Source organism: Papio anubis, chromosome 2, assembly GCF_008728515.1.
Source record: "Papio anubis isolate 15944 chromosome 2, Panubis1.0, whole genome shotgun sequence".
Lineage (NCBI taxonomy): Eukaryota > Metazoa > Chordata > Mammalia > Primates > Cercopithecidae > Papio > Papio anubis.
Window position 1 is genome coordinate 123,864,696 of NC_044977.1, and position 25,704 is coordinate 123,890,399.

The 25,704-nt window shown below is 34.1% G+C and overlaps 1 protein-coding gene across 8 annotated transcripts in view; it reads left to right on the forward strand.

Annotated features, from left to right (window-relative positions):
- The window catches only part of ZBBX (zinc finger B-box domain containing), a 137,190-nt gene that overhangs the window by 36,494 nt on the left and 74,992 nt on the right, over nt 1-25,704 (forward strand). For all 8 annotated transcript variants that reach the window (XM_017955734.2, XM_017955735.2, XM_009201412.2 and 5 more), the window contains 3 exons: nt 9,780-9,938; nt 15,430-15,601; nt 19,361-19,481. In XM_017955734.2, coding sequence (XP_017811223.1) covers nt 9,780-9,938; nt 15,430-15,601; nt 19,361-19,481 — 452 coding nt within the window. The remainder of the gene's footprint in view (nt 1-9,779; nt 9,939-15,429; nt 15,602-19,360; nt 19,482-25,704) is intronic.

Consider the following 25,704-nt stretch of genomic DNA (forward strand, 5'->3'; position numbering starts at 1 on the left):
TGAAGTTATATCTGTGGTAATTACTTTTAGATGCCAGTTCTAAGAAAAGCTAGGGAAGGGGAAATAAAGATAATTGAAAGAGGTAGGGAGAATGGAAAGTAGAGTTAATGAAGAGTTGGGAGAATGTAAGTGGCTTAGTGAGTATATTACAGCAGCAAATGACAGAGCAACCGACACAGTAGAGAGGGTAGCTGCAGTACAGGGTCTTAACCCAGAGATGGCATGAATCAACCTTAAAGGGAGAGGTGGGTGTTTCTGTGATGTTTATGCTGAAGAAATTTTGAAAGATCATATTTATATATGCAAGTTCAGAAGCTTGCAGGGCTACTATGAAAATCACATTAAATGCCAACAATTATAAAAGTATTCTGCTCATAGAAGGTGCTCCATACATTAGGTTTTATCAGTCAGGATACAGTATTAGTAGGAATTCAACCCCATTCCTATACTATCTACATTTAAAGCCCAGAAAACAATGTAATATTAATGATGAGTCCAAAGGATTCACGAAAAGATTAATTTTGTGTTGAGGGCTGTTTTCTTTTTTTATTACAGCTCTATTAAGGTATAATTAATAGACAAAAACTGCACATCTTTAATGTACACAATTTGGTGGGTTTGGACATGTGCATATACTCATTATATCACCAGAATAATGGTGATACATACATCCATCACCTCCAAAAGTTTCCTGTGTCCCTTGCTGTTTTTTTTGGTAAAAACACTTACCATGGACCAGGAAGGTATTACGATAATTGAAATAAGGAAGTTACAGAAGGACAAATATTACATAACTCTGCTTATATGAGGTATTTTAAACAGTCAAATTTACAGAAGCAGAAATTAGAATAGTGGTAGTTAGTGGATAGGGGAAATAGATATTGTTCAATGGGTACAAGGTTAAAGTTAGCAATATAAATGAGTTCTAGGTACCTGTTGTATAACATAGTACCTATAGTTAATAATACAGATGTATGCATGTAGGGGTGTTTTTAAAAGCATTATAGTTATACATATTTTGGATATGTGTAGGCTTTTGTATTTAAAAACCCCATGCAGTAAAAGTTTTAGAGCTCAATATATCAGAGTATATATAAAAATACAGTCTTCCAATTTATTCACACATAGAAGATAATAGACTCTCAATTTTGGAGGGGACCATAAACATCACTAGTCTAACTCACTGTCTGAACCTTTAGTCAATCATATTAATGCAGAATATTTGAGGGGCTTTTATAATTGGCAGGTGCTACCTATGTTATCGCATGAATTTTTTCATGGAACCTGACAAATTTTTACAGTAGTTTATTGGCTATGTGTTATGTTCATGGGTCTTTATGGTATACCAGTTATCTAATTGTCATATAACAGCAATACTATGTTTAAAAACCAAATATAACAAATTATTGATTGCTACTTGTTAGTAAGTTTATTCTGCTATACCTAAAAATGTTATTCATTTCATTGCATATGAAATTTCTTCTTTATGTAGTTCAAATAAGCTCATGATTTTTTCATGGAATCCGACAAATTTTACAGTAATTTTGCTTGCTATAATATACGTTATGTTCATTGGTCTTTATGCGATACTAATTACCTAATTGTGATATAACAGCAATACTGTATTTAAAAACCAAATATAACAAATTATTTATTGCTATTTTTTAGTAAATTTATTCTGTTATGCCTAAAAATGTTATTCATTTCATTGCATATACAATTTCTTCCTTATGTAGCTCAAATATGAATAATTGCTGAAAGCAGTTAACTCATCTGGATGCAATATACTTGTAATATTAATTGAAAACAATTGCCAGTACTTTCTAAGATAATTAATATAGTGCATAACTATATGGCATCAAAACTGCAAATAGAAAGCAAAATTACAGGTGTGAGTTTCTTATGTTATTTTCTTGTTGCTATTCTGTCTCACTTCTGAGATTGCTTTCTAAGTAGAATTTTGTAATATAATAAAAATTGAAAGCTACAGTTATTTAAATCAAAATCCAATGTTATTATGTTTCCTGAGACCAGGTGCTTTAAACTTTTTTGACAATATGTTACTTTTTCAGCTATTACATTTTTATGTTGTCTTATTTTAAAATATTTTAACTGGATTAGATTATTATTTATTTCATTATTTTTGTGTTATTTTATAAAGTACTAAATAAGAGTCCAGATTGAATCCAGATTTCATGTTATTTTATAAAGTACTAGATATTGAGTCCAGTTTTATTTAATCTATCTTTTAAATAATAAGGTGCATTCATAAACAGGAGCATGTGTCCAGGTCCTTGTTTTTTTTGCCACTCTGTGGGTCAGGGAGGAGTAATAATACATAAATCTTTAATTAATAAAACCAGATAGAAATCAGACCTTTAGAGGAAAGGTTAATCTAAGAGTCTTTTAAGTACTAAAGTAATACTTACATGATGTTGGAATAAGCAATAAATTTCAGCCACATGAATTTCACATTTGCAGGATTTGATTTCTGTCTAGCTTGTAATAAGTAGTTTTTTATACCCTTGATATTTCTGTACCACTACTCATGCAAATACCATATCTGTTTTTAGAAATATGATGAGCAGAACTGGATTTAAGAACATGATTCTGCTGTTAGTTCTTCCATTGCAATTTTATTTCATCTAGTAAATATTTATTTTCCTCTTGTTTCTCTATGTGTTTAGATGGGGGCTTTTCCTCAAATCCTGTTTTTCTTTTCCAGTTGTCTTCTATATAGAAATTTCTTCCTTTTGCTTCTCTACCTTTTCCAGTTGGCCCGAAATTTACTGCCCCGCACCCCCAACACTTTCTTTTTGTTCTAGCAGTAGATGAAAACTTTGATCCAATCATTTAGGGATAGCTTCCTTCAATTTTCAGAGAGAATTCAGACTTGACTATCATAAAGCCTATTTTTAGGCAATAAATTTGGTCTAAGACTGTCTATAAAGATGGATTCATAAAAGCAAAGTAATAGTTTGCTTTAAGAATAGAAAACATATTTTAATAATGTAAAAAATTGAGAGATAATGCTCATCTTTTTCATTCTTGTTTAATGGATTAAGATGTTCAAAATTATGTATTTTTATAAGAAAATTACTTTTATTTTGCAAAGATATTTTTACTAAGTGGAAATTTGATGGTTTTATTGCATCCTGCCATAGGTCCATGATACTTTGAGGAATTTATTTGCTTGGTGTAGCTAGTACCTGCTTGGTGTAGTTAGGTCTATGATAATATGAGTAATTTATCTACTTGGTGTAGTAATTTCCTTATAGCTCCCAACTTCTCTGATTTAGTCTATTTTGTTATTATTGATTTTAGATCATAGGATCCTCATACTCATAGTGCAATGTATTCCATGTAATGTGTAAATAGAAATATCCTGGTAAAATAATCTGTACAGGTTTCTTTGGATAAATAAACCTTAGCAAATGTTTTGATGACTTCTAATAACAGAGTTGTTTTACTACAAATTAAAGCATAATTTTTTAGTATACATGTGTTGCTGCCACAACACGATATATGATTCCTGATGGATGAAGCCGGAAGCCATCATTCTCAGCAAACTAACACAGGAACAGAAAACCAATCAACTCTCACTCATAAGTGGGAGTTGAACAATGAGAATACGTGGACACGGTGAGGGAAACAACACATACCAGAGCCTTTCGAAGCGTGAGAGGCGAGGGGAGGACGAACATTAGGACAAGTACCTAATGCATGCAGGGCTTAAAACCTAGATAATGGATTGATAGGTGCAGCAAACCACCATGGCACACGTACACCAATGTAACAAACCTGCACATTCTGCATATGTATCCCGAAACTTAAAATAAAAACAAAACAAAACAAAACAAACATTTCTCATTTGGAAAATCGCCCACCTAATTAACAGGGCTTGAGGGAAGATTAGGGCTAGGAGAAGGCCACTCAAATTTGAGTTATGGTGCTTTGTAACCAAAACCCAAACAAAAGCAGTTAACAAATCCTAGTTAAAACACTAATGCATACTTCTTGAGGGTTTGTTCTTCCTTCTTGGTGTTGTAGTTCCTAGTAGTAATTCACTTCTAAGAGAGATTATTTTTACCAAAATGGAGAATCTAAATCAAGATACAGCCTCCTTTATTTATCTGATGCTTTAAAGTCAGAGGTGTCTTTACAGCTACTTTGTGCTCATAGTTTTTCTAGATGGCTTAACTTAGTTAAATGCAGGGTTGTTGAAGTCCCTAAAACAATCAGATCTTACACGAAAGGGAGGTACTTTTATATATTTTTCAGGTTTTTTTCTTAACAGTTTTCATATATTGTTAAGATTTTGGCTTTAGTTGTAAGAAAGCTTGCCCCTGATTGCTTCAAAACAATAATAAGTTGGGGAAAAAACCCTTAAGAATCAATAACACTCTGGAGTTATACTGGCATCATTGCCCTATTTACCAACTGCATATAAGGTAATTCACATCAAAGAAATCAGAACAGATTGTATTTGGGAAAATATTCTTGATATGAAAAGGAAGTGTTTTCTCAAAAGCCAGGCCAAAAAAAGATTTATATAACATATATAACAATTTTAAAATTCCCATTAGTCCATAACTTGATCATCCTGAAATAATTTTGTAAATAAAGCCTTCCAAGTTCCAACCATATTGAACAATCACTGCAACCAATGAGTTTATGTTACTTGAGTGCTGCTATAACACAATTTTTTCTCTCTGTGTCTATATGTGTGTTTCTGTCTCTACCTGTATATCACTTTGTCTAACAAACTCAGATGAAATAACAGAACTCTTCTGCAGAGTTTAGAGTTTTCAGTTTTTAATTCAAGGCTGTGGTTACAATAAATCTCTTCTAAAATTTTGTGACTGGAAAATCAATGCAAGTTAACAATAGGAAAGGAGACATCCTCACTCTTTTCCCCCTCAAACTTGCAAGTAATATAGGTCTAAACTGTGTGTGAACTTTTTTTTTTTTTTGATCTGGAACTTCTGGATCACTTAAGGAGACATGGCTATGTCAACATGATTATTAATATTTATTGCTGGACAGCCAGAGTTTTGGATGATGATGGTAGTTAGAGTTTTGAAGCACTGACTCTACCATAAAGTATATCATTTTTCTAACTAAACTAAAACTTTTATTCTTGGACTTTAACTTCCACAAGGTGCCATCCATTCCAAAATGCTATAAAATATCAACCCTCTTTACTTTGATTAATGATACATTGTCAGAGTGATGAATTCTTCTAGAGTGTAATTTGAAAGATAATATCATTCTAGGTGGGAAAAAAGTTTAGGTGAGAATTTAGAACACTTACCAGATGAAATCCTACCATCATACAGTGTAGTGAAGGATGTGGGGGAATCTGGAAATGCTAGCAGTAAATCACATCTTTTGGCTCTAGTTTAGCTTCTATCCTATAGTGAGATACATGATTTACTCTGTGCCTTGAAGGTTGTTTTGGTTTGATTTTAAAACATTTTTAGCATGTAGAGCAGTTGCACAGGTAATTTTATACATTTTCAATTTCTTCCTCCTCTTATTGTTACCTATTAGTACTTCACATTTAAATTTTTATACTTAGAAAATGGAAAGAAAACTGTCTGTGGTTTGAGTTTTAACATTCGAAAATATTTTATTAATATATGGTACAGTGTTATGATACTTAATATGTATAGTTGTCTATGACAAATATTTTCTAAAAATAACCTTCATATTCTTATTCATTGGTTGTTACTCAAAATGATTATTGTTATATTATTATGTGAAAGGTAGTGTGCTTTCTGTTCTAAATCTAGATATGTTCTTTTAAGAAAAAACAAAGTTTACAGGATATGTCCATTTAAGAAAAGACAAAGGTTATAGGATAAAAACTGTCAACAGTCGTCCCTCTGGGGAGTATATTTTGCTATAAACCAGATTTGTATCAAATTCTGGCAGGTATTTAGATTGACTCGTGATCTGAGTCTGACAATGTCCTAGATAAACTCTTTTTTTCTGAGATGGAGTCTCACTCTGTCACCCAGGATGGAGTGCGGTGGCACAATCTCGGCTCACTGCAACCTCCGCCTCCCCAGTTCAAGCGACTCTCCTGCCTCAGCCTCCCGAATAGATGAGACTACAGGCATGTAGCACCATGTTCAGCTAATTTTTTGTATTTTTAGTAGGGATGGGGGTTTCACCATTTTAGCCAGGCTGGTCTTGAACACCTAACCTCAAGTGATCCTCCCACCTCGGCCTCACAAAGTGTTGGGAATACAGGCATGAGCTACTGTGCCCAGCCTAGATAAGCTTTTATCAGCTTATGTCAATATAATTAAACTATAGTTATATTGATTCTTTAGCAATAAATGAACTTCAAATTTTAATCTGTGTTCTAATCCTCATTCTTTTAGATACCTCTCACATTTTCCCTGTAGTTCAAAAACTGTGACTTAGCCCAAGTCACACAGCTTGTTATGTGGTGGCCAAGTCTGGGTTGAAATTAAGTCTGTTGAGTTGCAAACCCACAAACCCATGCTCATAGATATAAAATAAAATGTACTCTATGTTAGTGGGACCTATTTTCAGCAGACAAAGTATGCTTGAAAATAGGAGGAACCTCCATTTTTTAAATTTTTTATATGGTATGACTATGATTTATTTCTATATACTTGATCAAATATAAAAATAGGCAAAAATAAGTTAAAAACAAAGAAACAAACAAAACTAAATCCCTTAATCCTTGCATATGCAATTGAATAAAGAATTAGAGTTTTGTGAATTTTTAAAGCAAGGAACAATGTTCAAATCTGTTAGAGACAAAATTTAATATTTTCAGTTTCAGGAAATCAAAGATAAAACACATTTTCTGTATCACAAAGACTAACATAAATCTAGTAGGGAAAAGGCTTAATTAAGCTAGAATAGATAATTTGACACTATTTCAAGTTATGACATTTTGTAGCTGTTGGACTTTGGCCTAAGCTTTCTGAACTTGAAATTCCTTGTCTATGTAATGGGATCATAATATCTGTTCTCTTTCCTTGTATGATTGTTCTAAGATTAAGAAAGGTAAGGTATATATACACAGCCTTACAATGGAGAAAAGTAATGTTTAAGTGTATGATGTTCTAGAAAAGAAAGTTTCCATTTATTTGCTTTGTATTGATTTCAGTTATATACTAAATTAGTAGAACTTTAAGATATTCAGATATAGAATTCTATTTTATCAGTTACCTGTGATGTTTATCTTATTTTTTAGCATAAAAAATTTGGGTTTTTTCACTGTTTCTGATTCTCTTAATATGTTACCTAAAAATGTTGTAACAATTATTGTAATATTGATAGCAGGATTCATTTTAGGACAGAAATAATCTTTGTTTTGTGTTATTTAAACATATATTTGAATTATAATTCTATATAAAATTAATCCTATGGTTTTTGATATTTTAAAAACATAAAATGAAAACCAAACATGTAACTAACTGCCTCTGAAATGTACAGAGCTTTATTCTAGGACATTTTAAATCAGGCTTAGGTTGGATTATTCTGTTTTAAAAATGTTGGTAAAACTACAGATGTTTCTGAAAGAGTGAAGCATTACCATCGGCTTGAATTTCCTTTAAAAACAAAAGTAGTATATAGGCCTGTGTAGGTTTTCTGAGAATCATTGGGAAAATTTGGAGCAGATTCCTCAGGTTTGCATCCAGACAGCAATAAATATGCATAGGTCACATTCGTCTTTTTTCATAGATATTTTATGAATTCACTATGAAATAACGCTAGTTAATTTGATGTTCACTGATATATTCCAGAATCAGACTGCAATGAATCTTAATAGATTTACAAAAGGTCGTAACTGAAAAAGTTTCAATGTAATGTTAGCTATCTAAATTGGCAACTAGATGAAAATTTAAAAATAGAAGCATTTTCATGGCAGAGTACAAAATAATTATATCTGATCCCTGCTAAATTTTTCTTGTTTGGAGGATATTTGCTAAGAAATAAGAGCTACTTCCTGTCTTCCTCATGCCAAGTTCTCATAGAGCATCTGACGATTTTGAATCTTCCCCTTGGAGTTTAATTCAAACTCAGATGGGATCCTAAATCCTGCAGTCCCTAGGCAGACTCTGGTAGTTTCTGATAGAAAACCCTTCAGAGAATGGAGCCTTTCCCAAATTTGCCAGTTCTTTGTCAGTCACTCTGACAGCACGTGGAAAGTTTTTCTTTAAATCCCTTTTCTATATTACTTATTTCAATTCTGTAGCTCTTCTCCCTCCCTGACGCCTTATTTTTACCATATGCTATTTTTCCAGGAACTGTAGTGGCCATAAAATCATTAAAATATATATGCTTTTTCCTTTTGTGAGCTTATGTAGTATGATGAAATGTGAGATCAATATAGTTAGGACTGGTAGAGATCTATGCAGGGTATGAAGAGGGTAAACAGGGTAAATAGCGTGTACAGTTGGTGGGGTGGGGGGGTGGAGCGGTGTACAGGGAAGGGTTCCTAGACTTGTAGGAGTAATGGTGTGAATACAGAAGGAGAAGCAAAAGCCTGCCAGGTAAAGATGATGGTAGAAGAGAGATAGCCTTTCTAGTAAGTGAACCTCATGAGTAAGGCACAAAATGAGAAATGACTTGGAGTTTATTAAGGAACTACAGAGAGAAGTGCTTCCTGATGTGTCCTTTTGGATAGCGAATGCTTTCTAAAGACGTTTTATCATCAAGGAGTACTCATTACTGCTTATTCATTTTCCTACTAGATTAGCTATATTTAGTTCTTTAGTTATGATGTGCACAAAATATTACATCTATTTATTAGGGGTGTGCATAGTGGAAAGTTTATGAGTCTTATACACACCTGAGGTCACTTCCTACTTCTGCCACCCACTCACCACTGTGACCAAGGGCATGTTATTTAAACTCTCTGAGCTTTAGTTTCTTTCTTTCTTTCTTTCCTTCTTTCTTCTTTCTTTCTTTTCTTTTTCTTTTTCTTTCTTTCTTTCTTTTCTTCTTCTTCTTTTCTTTCTTTCTTCTTCTTCTTTTCTTTTCTTCTTTCTTTTCTTTTTCTTTTCTTCTTTCTTTCTTTCTTTTCTTTTCTTTTCTTCTGTCTCTCTCTCCTTCCTTCCTTCCTTCTTCCTCCTCCTCCTCCCTCCCTTCCTTCCTTCCTTCTTCTCTTCTTTTTCTTTTCTTTTTGAGGATGGAGGTTATTCTTGTTGCCAGCAGCTACACATATGCGATCTCAGCTCACTGCAACCTCTGCCTCCTGTCTGGGCTTTTTCATTCTGTCTCAGCTCCCAGGCAGAGTAGAGAGTACAGGCACACACCACCATGCCTGGCTAATTACTATGTTTTTAGTAGAGATGTGGTTTCACCATGTTGTTCAGGCTGTCCTGGAACTCCTGACCTCCAAATGATCCAATCTGCCTCACTTCAACCTCCCAGTGCTGGGTTACAGGATGAAAGCACCACGCCCGGCCTGAGCGTAATTCCTAAAACAGTTTTCTTAATTCCTAAAACAGATAAAAATAGTTATGTTTTAGAATTGCCTTGATGGTTAAGTGATATATTGTTTTTAAGATGGTTTGAATTGTATGAGCCCAAACTAGTTCCCTCAGTAGATGGCAGCTGTCACTGTTATACTGGTTGATACAAATGCCAATTTGTCTTTTTAAAGATTAAATTGAATTTATTTAATTCTGGGAGTCATAGAATAACATAAATATGAGTTAATGTATATAAATTATTTAGTTTAACGTATGAGGCTCTTTAATTATATTTTGTTACTTTTTTAATAGGCAAAATCTCAAATAGTATTCAGTGTATTGGATGTTGCCCATCAGTTTATAAAGGATGTTAATCCAGATGAACCCAAAGAGGAGAATAATTCTACAAAGGAAACCAGTAAAATTCAGCATAAACCCAAATCTTTATTTATCCAGAGGAGCAGCTCTGAGGTAAACTGAGGAAAATATAGTAGACATTTTCTGATATACGTAATTATGGCAAGTGCCATTCATGTACTTAAGCTACAGAATTTTGCTGATAATTTCATCACATTATTATTTCATATGGATTTGTTCTTTATTAACCAAATACATCTTGACTATAAAAATCTTTTCAAGAAGATTGTTTTGATTCCACTGAATTCTAGTCTTTTTGATGAATGATATTTTGACCATATGTCTTTCTGGACATTTTCATCTATGTCAGGAATTGGATGAGTATTTGCGGAAAACGTTTTTTAAAAAACCACAATGCACTCTACAATTTTATATTAGTCAGGACTTCTTTCAGAGAAGCTAAAAATATAAAACCTTGCCAAGAGTTTTAAGTGACAGGCAATTTCACAGTTATTTAAAACTAGATTTATACCAAATTCTGGCAGTTATTTAGATTGACTACTGATCTGACAATGTGCTAGATAAACTTTTATCAACTCATGCCTATATATTTATAATAGGCATATTGATTCTTTAGCAAGAAATGAACTTCAAATTTTGATCTGTGTTATAATCCTCATTCTTTTAGATGCCAGTCACTTTTTCCCTGCAGTTCAAAAACTGTAACTTAGCTAAAGTCATGCTGCTTGTTATGTGTTGACAAAGTCTGGGTTGAAGTTAAATCTGTTGTGTTCCAAACCCATGCTCATAGATGTAAAAGAAAATGTGTTCTATGCTAGTAGGACCTATTTTCAACAGAGGAAGTGTGCTTGAATTTTTCAGGAGTGTCAGCGTATTTGTGTGGATTTCACTTTCTAATAGACCTGTCAAGGATGTTTTGTGAAGAATCACTGCCTCCTAATTATAACAATAACGTATTGAAGACCAGACACTGCTGTAAATATTTTACACATTATCTCCTTTTGTTTTTTCTTAATTATTCCACTTTTTCAAATGAGAGAATAGTGGCAAGGAATAGTTTTTATAAATTGCCAAAGGTAGAATTGATAATGGAACTTAGATTTCAGCCCAGACCTTCTGACTCCAAATTTCCTGCGTTTAACCATTATCCAGAGACTGTGGCTTTAAAAGTTTCTTCTTCATGCCTGCCTGCCTTTTCATCTAATTTATCCTATCAAAAATAAATCAGTAGCTAACTTTCATTGAACACCTTATGCTAGGCATTGTACTTAATGCTTTACTTGCCTTAAGCAATAATCACAATAACCATGTAAGGTTTGTGCTATTACCCCAATTTAACAGATGAGAGAGAGGTTAAGTAACTAGCCTTACTGGAAAGTGATAGTGTAGCCTCCTCTGTGTTATTTATTAATCTTTACACTAGATGCTTTTCTTGTCTTCATAGGTGACTATGTATGCTGTATACATTGTCTGCCTCATTGTCTTAACTTAAAAACCATTAATTCAATTATTTTATCCAGGAGTGTATATTAAAATCAACTGGAGAAACATTAAAGAAATACATATGATTAAGTTCAGCATCTCTGTGAGTGGGGTTCAGACGTGTGTGTGTGTGTGTGTGCGCGTGTGTGTGTTTAACAACTCCTCAGTGATCCTGGTGAGTGTTCTTGTTGGGAGTCACTGTTATAGATGACAGAGTACACCGTGAAGGGATAACCCTTTCATAGACTTAGTGTTCCTCTGTGCCGAAGAACAATGCTTCTCAAACTTTAATAAACATCGTAAGAATTGGAGATTGTTAAAAACTTGCATTCCTGGGTCTGTCACCAAATTTGGATTTTTTTTTTAGATATTTACCTCTGGGTTAGGGCTCAGGAGTCTGATTTTTAATTTAATGGCTAGAAGAACCAAATGGTACCAACGCCTGATGCCTCTCTTATGGGCTTCTTAATGGATCAAAGCCAATGGCACATCCTTGGAAAGAGGTACAGTTCACGAAAGAGCTTACATCTTATGAGCTGAAACCTGGGTTTAAAATAATGATGCTGTTTTTCTTATAGCATTGTAACATTGGGCAAGTTCCTTACCTCTTTTGATCTTCTGTTTTCTGTTTTGGAAAGTGGGGATATTAAAACACATCATCGTACAGGGATATCATGTACTTAGAGAGTAACGAACGTACAGCATTGAATTTCTATGTGCATCTTCAAATGTCTTTTAGAATTGGGCAAGGTCATATTGGACTCTGAGTGGACGTGATATATGACAGTTTTGAGCTGAAACGTTTAAGAGCTAATGTACAACCCTCCAGCTTTTTCTACCCTGCCACAGCTATGTGGAAGCTGATATTCCAGTGGCATAACTCCAAGACGCAAATGTCTGACATCTCTGATTCATTGCTTGGAAGGAAGCTCCCCTGGAGAGCTGCTGAAATTGCTGCATATTGAAATAATTTTATATTAAGTCACTGAGTTTTCAGTGCTTGTTCATTAGTGTAGCATATATACATAGACACACCGACATATTGCTTACTGGATACCAATAAGTACCTTCTCACAAATACTCCTAAGAGTCTATCTTCAAACTAAATTTATCCCCTCTTCCAAAACCTATCAATGTTATTGTTGAAGGTGCCCTACCTAGCTTTCCAAGCCAATGAAGGCAGTTATTTTCTGTTGTGTTTTCACTTCCTCCTCTGCACATCCAATTGGTTACTGTATTAGTCTTCTCAGGCTGCCATAACAAAATACCTCCAACTGAGCGGTTTAAACAAGAGAAATTTATTTTCTACAGTTCTGTAGTCTAGAAGTCCCAGATAAAGGTGCTGACAATATTGGCAATATTGATTTCTGGTGAGGTTTTACTTCCTGGCTTATAGGTGGCTGCCTTCTTGCTGTGTTCTTATATGGCTTTTCTTCTGTATGCACATGCATACAGAAAGAGAGAGAGAGAGAGAGAAAGAGAAGAGATATATGATGCCTCTTCATATTTATTTATTTATTTATTTGAGACAGGGTCTTGCTCTGTTGCCCAGGCTAGAGTTCAGCGGTGTGAATTCAGCTCACTGCAACCTCCTCCCATGCTCAAATATTCCTCCCACCTCAGCCTCCTGTGTAGCTGGGACCACAAGTGCACACCACCACGTCCAACATCTCCCTCTTCTTAACAGGATACCCAGTCCTATTAGATTAAGGCTTCAACTTCATGATCACATTTGACCTCAATTACCTCCTTATAGGCCCTATCTCAAAATGTAGTCACATTGAGGGTTTGGGCTTCAACATATGAATTTGCGGAGGGAGATGCAATTCAGTCCATAATAGTTACCATGTCCCATATAGGCTACCAGCTAAAAACTCTTGAATGTTTGGTCATTTATTCTATCCTTATTGCTCTTTCGGATACTGCAATTTTTTTTCTTTATAAAAGGATTATAAATGGAAAGTACATTTCATTCTCTTCCCTTCTAGGAGTCAGGCAATCCTTCTGGTTTTGTATGTATGTATTTTTTACACAAATGTTAATATGTTTGCTCTGCAAACATGCTTTTTTTTCACTTAACAATGTAGTTTTTATATCCATGTAAGTACAATATAGAACCTTCTCATTCTATGTAGTGACTGTAAGTACTCCATTTACTAGATGTGAAAAGACTTTTAAAAATCTATCTTTCACTGATCAGCATTTACGCTGTTTCAATCTTTTGCTAGTATATGCTAAAATATAAAGTATAATTTTGAATAATGTGGTTTTTCATAGATATATCAGTATGATAAAATCCTGAAACTCCTACATAAAAAATTATGCATTTGTAATGTTGGAATGTTGGTCAATGTGGGTAAATGTCTGTACCATTTTGATTGGTTTCCTTGAAGCCAAACACTATTTCCTAATTTCCCTCTCTTTGCCACATTGGTATATGGGACTTTACAATGATTTTACATGTCCAGTGGGTTTAAGCTCCTCTGTGCAGCAGGCAGAGCCCTTTATATTCTTTCCCCACTTCCCTTTCTACCCTTTATATTTTCTCATTCTTTACTTTCTGCTATATCAATGCAAACTGCTTATAGTTCCATGCCACCAATGCTGTTTGACTCCCATGTCCTAGCATACATATCATTTCCTTTCTCTGGAATGCTGCCCTTGGCACTTTTTGCTTATGGAATTCTTGTTTTACCTTCCAAAATCCGATTCAGACATCATTTCTCCTGAGTTTTACCTGCTTCTTACACTGTTTTCTGTTGTGGACTTATTAACCTGTGTTTCTGTGGCCAACAGTTAGCATAGTGTCTAGTGTCTGACAGGTCCTCAGATACTTTTTGCTTAAATTTGAAATTTTTATATACATTTTTAGCAAAATACCCTGAATTGTATTCTAACAAACTGCCTGTTTATTTTTCAATTGTGGGCTGAATATAGAGATTTTTACTCTCATGTCTTAAAAGATACACATGAATATTTAGCAATTTGATCAGTGTAGGTAATCCACATTTGATAATTCAGCCACTGGTGTGGGTTTTATTTTGCTTGGGTTTCCTAATGTGGCTGTTCTCTTTGATTCAGTGTATAGCTTCCAAATACTACCATTATTTTCTTGTGTACTTGGACTGGATTTATATTTTGTACTGAATTCATCTCTCCACAGTCATCATTAATCTGAGGAACATGCATTGTATTACATGCATCGATGAACTTCTTCATTCATTCCACTAACTTTTAATGAGCACCTACTTTCTGCCAGGCACTGCTCTTGGCACTAAGAAAAAAGACAAAATCCCCAACTTCATTATATACTAATGGGTAAAGACAGGCAATAAATAAACATAGAACAAAGTCACATGGGAGTAAGTAATGGGAAGAAAAATAAAACAGTTAAGGAATTATTAAATGGTGGAAAGGGGGCCTATTAATTTTAGAATTGGTAGTGAAGAACTTTCTAAGTAGGTGATATTTGAGCATTTCACTGAGTCAACGAAATGAGGGAATGGCTATGTAAAGATATGGAGAAGGTTCATTCCAGGCATTGGGTATAGCTAGTACAAGGCCCTGAAGAGGAAATGTGCGTGATGGGTTCTCAGAACTGCCAGAGTGTGAGACTAACAGGTGCAGGGTGAATGAAAGGAGAATGGAAGGAGGTAAAGTAAAAGGCAAGGAAGTGCAAGGTTGTGTAGGGCAGTATAGGTCCTGGTAGAAACTTAAGGTTCTTGTTTTTTTTTTTTTTTTAATCTGAGAAGGTTGTGAGGAGTAGGAGATTGGGGACATAGGGAGAATGTATACAAGACAATTGCACCTTTACAGAGAGAACACTGGTGAACAGCATAAAGATAAGTCGTCTGTTCTGTAGGCTCTCATCTTCATAATTTCTGAAGAGACCATTTATAATTGCCAATAGAGTTTTAAAGAACAGAGTAAAGCATATAAATAAGCACAACTTAAAAATATTCTAAGTTTGAAAAGTCTGATTTGTAATGACTAATAATTAGTTCTACCTGTATTTTAAAACGCAGAAATTTTTTATTAAAATAATTTTTGTGGGTGAATGCAGAAAATTTAATAAAGCATGACTATATATGCTTTTGATTAGGTAGAAATTACAACGACAAAAAGAGCAGAATGTACAAAACCAAGAGAGAGTCTATTGTGTGAAGGGTCATTCAATGAAGAAGCTTCTGCACAGTCCTTTCAGGAAGTGTTAAATCAATGGAGAACCAGAAATCATGATGACAAGAAACAGAATTTACACGCAGCAGAAAAAGGTATGGCTTTTCTTTTCTTTTCTTTTTTTTTTTTTTTTTTTGAGACAGAGTCTCACTTTGTTGCCCAGGCTGGAGTGCAGTGGCGTGATCTTGGCTTACTGCAACCTCCGCCTTCCAGGTTCAAACAATTCTCCTGCCTCAGCCTTCTGAGTAGCTGGGATTACAGGTGTGTGGCACCATGCCGCGCATTTTTGCATTTTTAGTAGAGACGGGGTTTTGCCACGTTGAGCAGGCTGGTCTCGAGTTCCTGACCTCCTGACCCGCCTGCCTAGGCCTCCAAAAGTGCTGGGATTACAGACATGAGCCACTGGGCCCAGCCGGTATGGATATTTTTATAACACGAATGTTTTAAAATGAAGCTGACTTTAGTTTATTTACCTCCATTCTCTGTGAATATAAATGTGATGTTCCAAATCTATAAACACTGGGAAAGCAGTTTGCTGTAACTCCTCAAAGGAGCATCACCGTGTGATCATTGGTGAGTGGTTTAATATTCATCGGCCCTGAACTGGGCACTAGGGGGATTTGCATTTGTTTTCTATGTAAATTCAGACTGTCAAATGAATGGATAATTGGATTCTTTCAGTTCTTCTAGTAGAAATTTTTGCCAGGATAACTATCGCTTTTTTTGAGCAGTAATTGTAACACATAAAACGGGAGAGTCTGTGAAATAAAGAAGAATTTTTGTTTTTAAGAATATTTGACTTAAAAATGCAATTTCAAGGACCACTATGAACTTCAGGGGGAGAATTGATTTGTGTTCTCATTGTTTTTGTTTCTTTTTGAACTGCTTTTTGTTCTTTCATTTTTTTTTAAACAGTTTCACTCCTACATTCTAGACATTGATGATCTGGATGACTGAACAGTATCTTTAAGTTTCCCAGTATGTCTTGAGGAAAACCACAAGTTTTTAAAGTATTCAATTTATTATTTTTATTACTCAGAATCTTGTAGTGTCTTCCATTTGCTTTTTATTTAATAAAAAATGTTAGATAATAAATTTCAATCATGTATCTTACTTGCCAATTTTTCTATTTTTATTTCATTCTTTTCCAGCAGAGAAACTCTGCTGATTATTACTCTTTTATTACACCGTGTAATTTCTAATCTCAAAGTATCACACATCATCTTCTAATTATAATTGAACTTTTAAATAAATTTTATTCAAATATTTTTCTACATTTCTTTATTACACATCAATTTCACTGATATTTTCAAGACATTATTTGTATGCTCTCTTCTTAGTAGTTTGTATCTCAGTATACACCTCATTTTTCATTGACTGTGTTATTTTATGTGCTTTATACTTACTACTTCACGCATTTTTTTACTTGTCAACCCTGAAAAGTACTAATTATTCTATGGGAATACCTCTTTGTCTACTTTGAAAGCCATAGTATTTAAAATAATACTGTACCGAGTTGAAAAGTCACCAGATCAGAAGTGCAACTCTTTTAAAATTTGTTCTCCATAATGGAAATAACCATGTGATAAAATAATGAATGCTTATTTTAAAAGACTTGGTTATAACAGAAAGTTACCATGAAGAAAATGAGAACAGCTCAGTCTCATCATATAGAGAAAATCCATGTTAACATTTTGGTACGTGTTTTTCAATAAACATAGTTGTGTACACACACATGCTCCCACAAAAACTGAGTTAACACTAAATACTATTAGTTAACTTGCATTTTCACTGAGATTCTGTAATGGGCAACTGGCCATCTAATAGGGATATACACAATCATTTGTAACTCTTGTAGAGTATTCTATATGGCATGATTTAATCAGACATTTATTGATGGATATTTTATTTCTAATTCCCAGTATTATAAAAGATACTATGATAGGCATCTTAGCTATTTGTGCACTTACAGCGTTACCTTAAAATAAATTTCGAAATATAGAAATGTTGTCTCAGGCCGGGCGCGGTGGCTCAAGCCTGTAATCCCAGCACTTTGGGAGGCCGAGGCAGGTGGATCACGAGGTCAGGAGATCGAGACCATCCAGGCTAACATGGTGAAACCCCGTCTCTACTAAAAAATACAAAAAACTAGCCGGGCGTGGTGGCGGGCGCCTGTAGTCCCAGCTACTCGGAGGCTGAGGCAGGAGAATGGCGTGAACCTGGGAGGCGGAGCTTGCAGTGAGCCGAGATCGCGCCACTGCACTCCAGCCTGGGTGACACAGCGCGAGACTCCGTCTCAAAAAAAAAAAAAAAAAAAAGAAATGTTGTCTCAGTGACTTGTTTTATAAAATTTTAATGAATATTGTCAAACTGTCCTCCAAAAAGATTACTGTGTTGGTTGTACTCTCACTGGTAGGGTGTGACATGACTATTTTCCCATATTTTCTAGTTCTTTAACTTTAGCCAGTTTGGTTGACAATAAATTATTATCATTATAGCTGGCTTTTTACCATTATTTGTGAAATAGACACTATTGACTATTTTTTGTCACTACCTTTTGAGCTAATATTTTAAATACACCTTATAGCTAAAGAGTCTCCTCCCAGCAAATATTATTAATTCACTTGCCTGTAGGTCTAGTTATCAACTTATTCACAAGCAAAGTAATCCAGGTCACCTCCCATCTTTATTTCTCGGGAATGTGCCATTGGTAAGGGAGAAAAGTGAATCACGGGCCAGCTGCTTTATCTTCTTCCTCCTCCATCACCCTTCTATGTTTAGAGTTTATATCTCAAACACAGTAGCTCTTCTCTAACATCTAGACAGAAAAAACAAAGAATTATTTTTTTCTTTTTTTCCCTTTTAGCTCTGGTCTCAAGAAGTCTTGTTTCAAAATGAAAAGGGGAACTAGTAGTGGAGGCATTTCTTTTCTCTCATGACTTGCTCATGTCCTTAAGTGCTCTTTCAGTTCAAGGGATTCTAATCAGTGTTTTTCCAAACTTTTTCCAATTGCTTTCTTCAACACTGCTCTACTCTTTGGGAAGAATAGAAGTGGGATTTCTTACTTTATTTTTGTTTTAATTTGTTTCCGTTGCTGGCCTGTGGCTGTTTCTGGAAGTTAATCATTAAAGTCTACAGTATGAGGCCGGGACATCCTGTAGTCTTAGTTTATAAAAAAATGTTTTTCCCATCTCTATTTCCCTTGATTCTCCTACATTTTTTTCCCCTCGTGATGTTCAGTTTGGAGACAGGAGTGATATGTGGGAGGGTGGAGAGACTAGTGATCCTGGATTTACACTGCTTTATTTCCCAGATATCTTCATCAGTTTTAAATATCTCTGAATAGTAATTTTAATTTAGTAGTGCTTCAGAAATATCTTAAACATCTGGAAGTAAATTACCACGTAGATATAAATTTGTGAAGAAAATTGTCTCCTCCAGATGTCATTATGAGTTATTTATTTCCCATTTCTCATAATGTGTAAATATTATTTTCAGTGGCTATAATACTTTATAGATCTGTGTGTTATATCTTTATGTATGTGTTTATATAATGTACAATGAATGTTTGTATTTATAATTTTTATTTAAAAGAATGAGTTGCTTTAACAAACCTTCTGAATCATAAGATCCCTTCATTTTAAGAGATTGTTGAAGAAAACTATGTATCCAGTCACTTAATAAACTACCGATATTTAATACTTATACATTATTTAAACCTTAATCTATTGATTGTATAGGTAAATATTAAAGCATATATGCCTCACAGATGATGAGTTCTACATCTTGAGAGAAGATATGGTAATTTGTAAACTTGCTTGTATTAATTATGCACATGGTGTTTATTTTTACAGACTCACTGGAAGAATGTGAAGTGCAGACTAATCTGAAAATTTGGAGAGAACCACTTAATATTGAAATTAAAGAAGATATTCTATCCTATATGGAAAAGTTATGGCTTAAAAAACACAGGAGGTATTTTCTGGAATTGTAATACTATTAGGAAATATGAAAGTTATTTATGTTTCTTTCTTATATGACATGCTTTCCTATAGCAATTTTATATGTATATTTCATCTTTGCCTACATAATTTTAAAGCAAGATTAAAATCCCTGTGAAGTTGCCGTTCCAATAAGAATTTTAATTCTATTTATGTATATGATGCATCATTAATTTAGATTTTTCCTTGATAAATGGAAATATGTATATGAGGAATAGGCACAAATGCAGAAAATAATTTAAGAATAATAACAAAAATAATGTGATAAATGAAAGATTACTTAGAGAAGACACCAGTTTTTTCCATTAGCATTAACATTTGAGACTATAATTTTCAGAATCTTGTTTTAAATTAATTAAACCTTTTTCTAATTGTATTAATAATAATTAAATATACTTTATTCAAAGAGATATCACCAGATACAATCATCTAGAAATTTTGGCAAAATACAGGTTATTTTTTCGTAGATCTGAAGTGAGGCCTGAGATTCTGTATTTCTGAATTTCTAATAGTTCCCAGGTGATAATGGTTGGATGAGGGTGGTCTTTTTTTGAGGTGCAAGGTGGTGGAGGAGCTCTCTAGAATTTGCTTGATAAGTGGTCATCACACCCTTCCTTCACCTTCAGTTATGCAAAACCATCTCCTGAGGTGGCCCATTCCATCTGTGAAAGAGATATTCATTGAACTGTAATCTGTTTCCAGCTCATTTCTAAACTTGGCTCTAATTCTACCTATTAAGTCCACACAAGTAAAATCTAATTTCTCTTCTCCATGGTATCTCTTCAGATTTTTTAAATCAACCCTCATGTTTTCCGTAAAGCGTCTGCTAGATAGGTTAATACCTGCACCACCACTCACCTTCAACTGTTTTCAGTGTGCTAGATTTTTTTCTTTTGGATTATTTTGAAAAGAAGATATACAGATGGGTTTCAAAATAACACAAAGAATTCCTAAGTAACATTCACTCAGCATTCTCTAATGGTAACATCTTACATAAACATAGTGCATATCAAAACCAGGAAATTGACATAGGGACAATATTATTGACAACTGTACATTTTACTTTAATTTTATCATCAGTGTTTTCACTATTATCCTTACCCCATTCCAGGATCGAGTCCAGGATTACACATTTTTTTTTTTTTTTTTTTTTGGTCATATCGCCTTATCCATTACAGTTCTTCAGTCTTTCCCTGCCTTTCATGACCTTAACACTTTTGAAGAGTACTTGCCAGGTGTTTCGTAGAATGTACTAAATTTGGGCCTGTCTGATGTTTTTTCATAATTAGATTGAGGTTATACACTGTGAGGAAAAATACCACGGAGAATATGTGTCCTTCTCAGTGCATGACATTCTGGGATCATGATGTCAATAAATCTTATTACAGATGATGTTAACCTTGATCACATAGTTAAGGTGGTGCTAAGTTTCTCCACTGTAAAATCACTACTTTCCCTTTATAATTGATAAATATTTTACAGGAGATATATTGAGATGATACATCAACGCTATTTTCCCTTAAACTTTCACTTCCTAATTTTAGAATTTGTGAGTGAATTTTGCCTGCAGCAGTACTAACTGCTCTCCTGCTCTATTGCTGATATTCTATTTCATTTTTTCCTTCTAAATTTATTAGTTGGAATTCTTAAAAGAAGTGTTCCTTCACCCACTTTTATTTATTTATTCTTTATTTATGTGAACTCATGAATATTTATTTTATTTTGGGGATTGATTTCTAATATTATTGTTATTTATTTTGCAACTCAAATTATTTCTGCTTTGGCCATTGTGGACTCTCTCGGGTTGACTCTTCCATCCTTTTGACTTGTTGTCATTTTTTTTTTAGTTAGTTTGCTTTGAACATCTCTTTTTTTCTGGAACTCAATATGTATTTTCTCTTCCCCAGCCAAGGAATTGTTTTTCCAAAAAATACTGATTCCCTTTATTGGGGAATTGTGTTCAGAAACAAAGATCTGGACTCCAGGTGTGGTCATTACTATTCTGGTACTTCTACGCCTTCTCAGAGGAAGAAACAAGGAAGTACACACACACACACACATACACACACAAATCCACATACACACATATAAATTTTTTTCTGTATCTATCCATCTGGATATCTATTAAAGTAACATGCATTCACACTCAGGCATTCCGAATCCAAACCAGCATCACATGGTTCATTTCCATTCTCCCTTTGCTTATTTGACAAATTTCTTTCACCTACAGTGAGAAACTTGGCTTTCATTATCTATAATATATTTATTAATTAACCCTAAATATATATATATATATATATATGTATTTATACATACAGTAGTTTCAGAATCACTAACATCACTGAGAGAAATGAGGGACAATTAGTTTCAAAATTATTAATAATATCACTGAAATAAATGAATTTTCCACCTAGACTAGAGTCTTTTTGTGTCATGCTTTCTATCTGTAGCCTACGGTATCTAGGCTAAACCATGTTTTGCAGCATCACTTTGGCCACAGTGCTCATTTCTTTCTCACCTCCTTTAAGATTGGTATGACTTTCACTGGGTTCTGCCCATATCCTCACTGATTTTTAAAATTTAAATAAACTTGTGGTGTACAGTTCTATGGGTTTTTACCACCGCATAAAGTAATGTGTGTACCGCAGTACCCCCGTCCCCGCAAAAAACAGTTTCACAACCACAAAAATTACCTTGAGCTTCCTCTTTCTCCTCTTCCCTTTCTTAGTCCATAACGGCTTTCATCTGTTGTCCACCCTTACAAATATGCCTTTTTTTGAAGGTCATATAAATGAAATCATACAGTGTCTGTCCTTTCATGTCCTTCACTTAGCAGAATGCATTTAAGATTCATTCATGTTCTTGTATGAATATTTCTTCTGGCTGGTTTCCAATTTTTGGCAATTATCACTAGGTCCTTTAAAATATTTTCGTAACAGGTTTTTCTTGAATATAGATTATTAATTGTCTGGGTAAATACTTGGGACTGTGATAGGTGGGCTATATAGTAAGTGCATGTTCATTTTTATAAGAAACTGCCAAACTCTTTTCTAAATTGACTATCCATTTTGCATTTGCTCCAGCAGTGTATGAGAGTTCTGGTTGCTCCAAATCCTTATCAACACTTGCTATTTTCAGTTTTTTTTTTCTTTTGGTTGACATTTTAATAAGGTGTGTAGTTGTATCTCATTGTAGTAGCTTACATGGCAGAGGTTTAAGCTAATTCATTTATAACTAATGTCCAGGCTGTATGTATTTTTTAAAGTATGATGCCCATCATAGCTCTTCAGGCTATTTTTCTTTGCAGGGGTACTGTGGTAGATATATGACTTTATGCATTGGTAAAAATCCACAGAACTTTACACCACAAAGTTATTCAAATTTTAAAAGTCAATAAGGATATGTGTAACAGTAGTGTGTATCTGTTAATTGCCTTTTTCTAATTTAGCAATTAGCATATAAATGTAATTCCAGAGTCACTTGTCATTTCTGGTGGCTACCTTTCAATGTTGGGTCATTTTGGGTTTCTTATATAATAAAAGAAGCACAATTTTGTTATTAAGTGACAACTGTCATTTGAGCTTGAACACATACAAGAAAGTTTCATCACAGTCACATCAAGGTCCTGAGCTGTGCTCAATGCTGCGTCTTGGCCAGTTTCCTTAGCAGAAAAGAATACTTAGTGAATATTTTCATGTTCACTAGGGTCTTATTTACATGGTTATTTTTAATGGTAATCTTTTTTTTTTTTTTTTGAGCTAATACTTTATGTCTTGATTATAAATGTCAATGTAGGGCAATCTATTTGCAATTCACAGGTTTCTGATGCATTTCTGATGTTTTGCTTCAGAAAAGTTTCTCATGTAAATAACCATGATCATGCTTTTGACTTTACTTTTGCCTATTGCTGTGTTTTATATAGTAGGCTTATAAATATATGTTCTATTGCTTTTTTAATATTTTACTGATTTGGACAGCAAAAGTTTTTAAAAATTTTACCTGCAATCAATACAGAAGTATTGATAGACCTTTTATCTCCTAGCTTTATTGAGGTATAAATAACAAATAAAAATCATATATATTTAAGGTTTACAATGCAATATTTTGATATATGCATACATTGCACAATAATACCTTAATTAAGCTAATATATTCGTAATTTCAGATTTTTGTGTGTGACACTTAAGACCTACTATTAGCTATAGTTATTATGCTGTACATTAGATATCCAGAATTCATTCATCCTGTGTAACTGGAACTTTATAACTTTTACCCAACATGTTTCCATTTCTCCCAACCTCCAGCCCCTGGCAACCACCATTCTACTCTCTACTTTTGAGTTTGACTTTTGTATCAGTGAGATCATGCAATATTTGCCTTTCTGTGTCTGGCCTATTTTACATAGCATAATGTTCTCTAAGATATGGCAACAACCTAAATATTCATCAATGGATGGATAGATTAAAAATATCATATATGTATAATGGAATATTATTGGGTCTTAAAAAGAAGAAAATCCCACCATTTGTAACAACGTAAAAGTGGTGATAGATCTTAGTAGCAACACCTAGAGTGGATCTTTTAGATATGGGAAAGCTTAAAGAAGGAGTGCAGAAGTTTTGGATTAAGAATATTTTAAAGACAGATGTTAGCAACTAGCTGATATTCTGATTCCAGTTCCTTTACTCTTTTCATTGTGTGTACTTCTCAAGTCTAGCTAATCATCAGTAGCAGCTGGGAGAAGCTTTTACATTACTGATTCCTGGACACCAGAATGAACTAAAAATTAGTGTCTCTAAGAATAGGTGTGAGACCTAGCATAAAAAAAAGTATTCCTTGGCCATTTGGATGGATACAGCCTAACACTGATTCATATAATAGATTTAGAACCACTCATCACACATTTAACCAACTGAAAGGGTCAATGCTCAAAAAATATTTGCTAAATTCTAAAAGAGGAAACTATGGTGAAGTAAATGCTATCTGAAATGTATTTTATCATTTATATGTGACATCATCTTTAAAAAAAAAAAAAAAAAAAAGCACTGATGCCAGGGTTTGAATATCCAGAATCCAGAATTAGTTCTCTGGCTAACTAGTTGTTTATTTATGGGAAAATATCACTTCAATTCTTGTGGCCCAAGTTTTCTCATTTGCAAAATATTGAGTTTAGAACAAACAATTTATATGACCCTGTAAACTCCAAAAATTCATTATCTAGTTTCTATAAGTCTTTGGTTCAGGGATTTTATGAAGCAAAAAATTTCATAAAGAAAGAATATCTAAATAACAATATATTTATGTGTATGTATGATGAATTTTAGTTTGGTAAATCCATGTCAAATTGGAAAGAGGTTTCTTGTAGATGGATACTAGTTTGTCTTTGACATAACTCAATATTTTCATCTGTCACCAAATTAAATTATGGATGTAGGATGTCATACTCATCAAATTTGTTAAGACACAAAGTTAAATAATATATAAATATTGTATAGTCATCTGCCAAGACCCGCTCAGTTGAGGAGACCCTAACCCAGCAGCGCTAGAGGAATTAAAGACACACACACACAGAAATATAGAGGTGTGAAGTGGGGAATCAGGGGTCTCACAGCCTTCAGAGCTGAGAGCCCCGAACAGAGATTTACCCACATATTTATTAACAGCAGACCAGTCATTAGCATTGTTTCTCTAGATATTAAATTAACTAAAAGTATTCCTTATGGGAAATGAAGGAATGGGCCGAATTAGTTGCAGCAGGAACACACCCTTAAGACACAGATCGCTCATGCTTTTGTTTGTGGCTTAAGAATGCCTTTAAGTGATTTTCCACCCTGGGCGGGGCAGTTGTTCCTTGCCTTCATTCCCATAAATCCACAATCTTCCAACTTGGGCGTCAGGGCCATTAAGAACATGTCATAGTGCTGCAGAGATTTCGTTTATGGCCAGTTTGGGGGGCTTGCTCCCAAAAGTCATCTTATATATACATTACATATATTGGGAAAACACAGATAACCACAGACTACCAGAAGATTATCAAAATTTTAATGCCTTTAAAGTTGCAGAAGAGGCATTATAAAGGAAGTACGTGGTTAAGAACATGGTCTTTGGGAAGCAGATTACTTGAGTTCAAATTCCTCTTCTGCATTCACTACCTTAATGACTCAACAAGTTGGTACACCACTTTGTGTCTCTGTTTC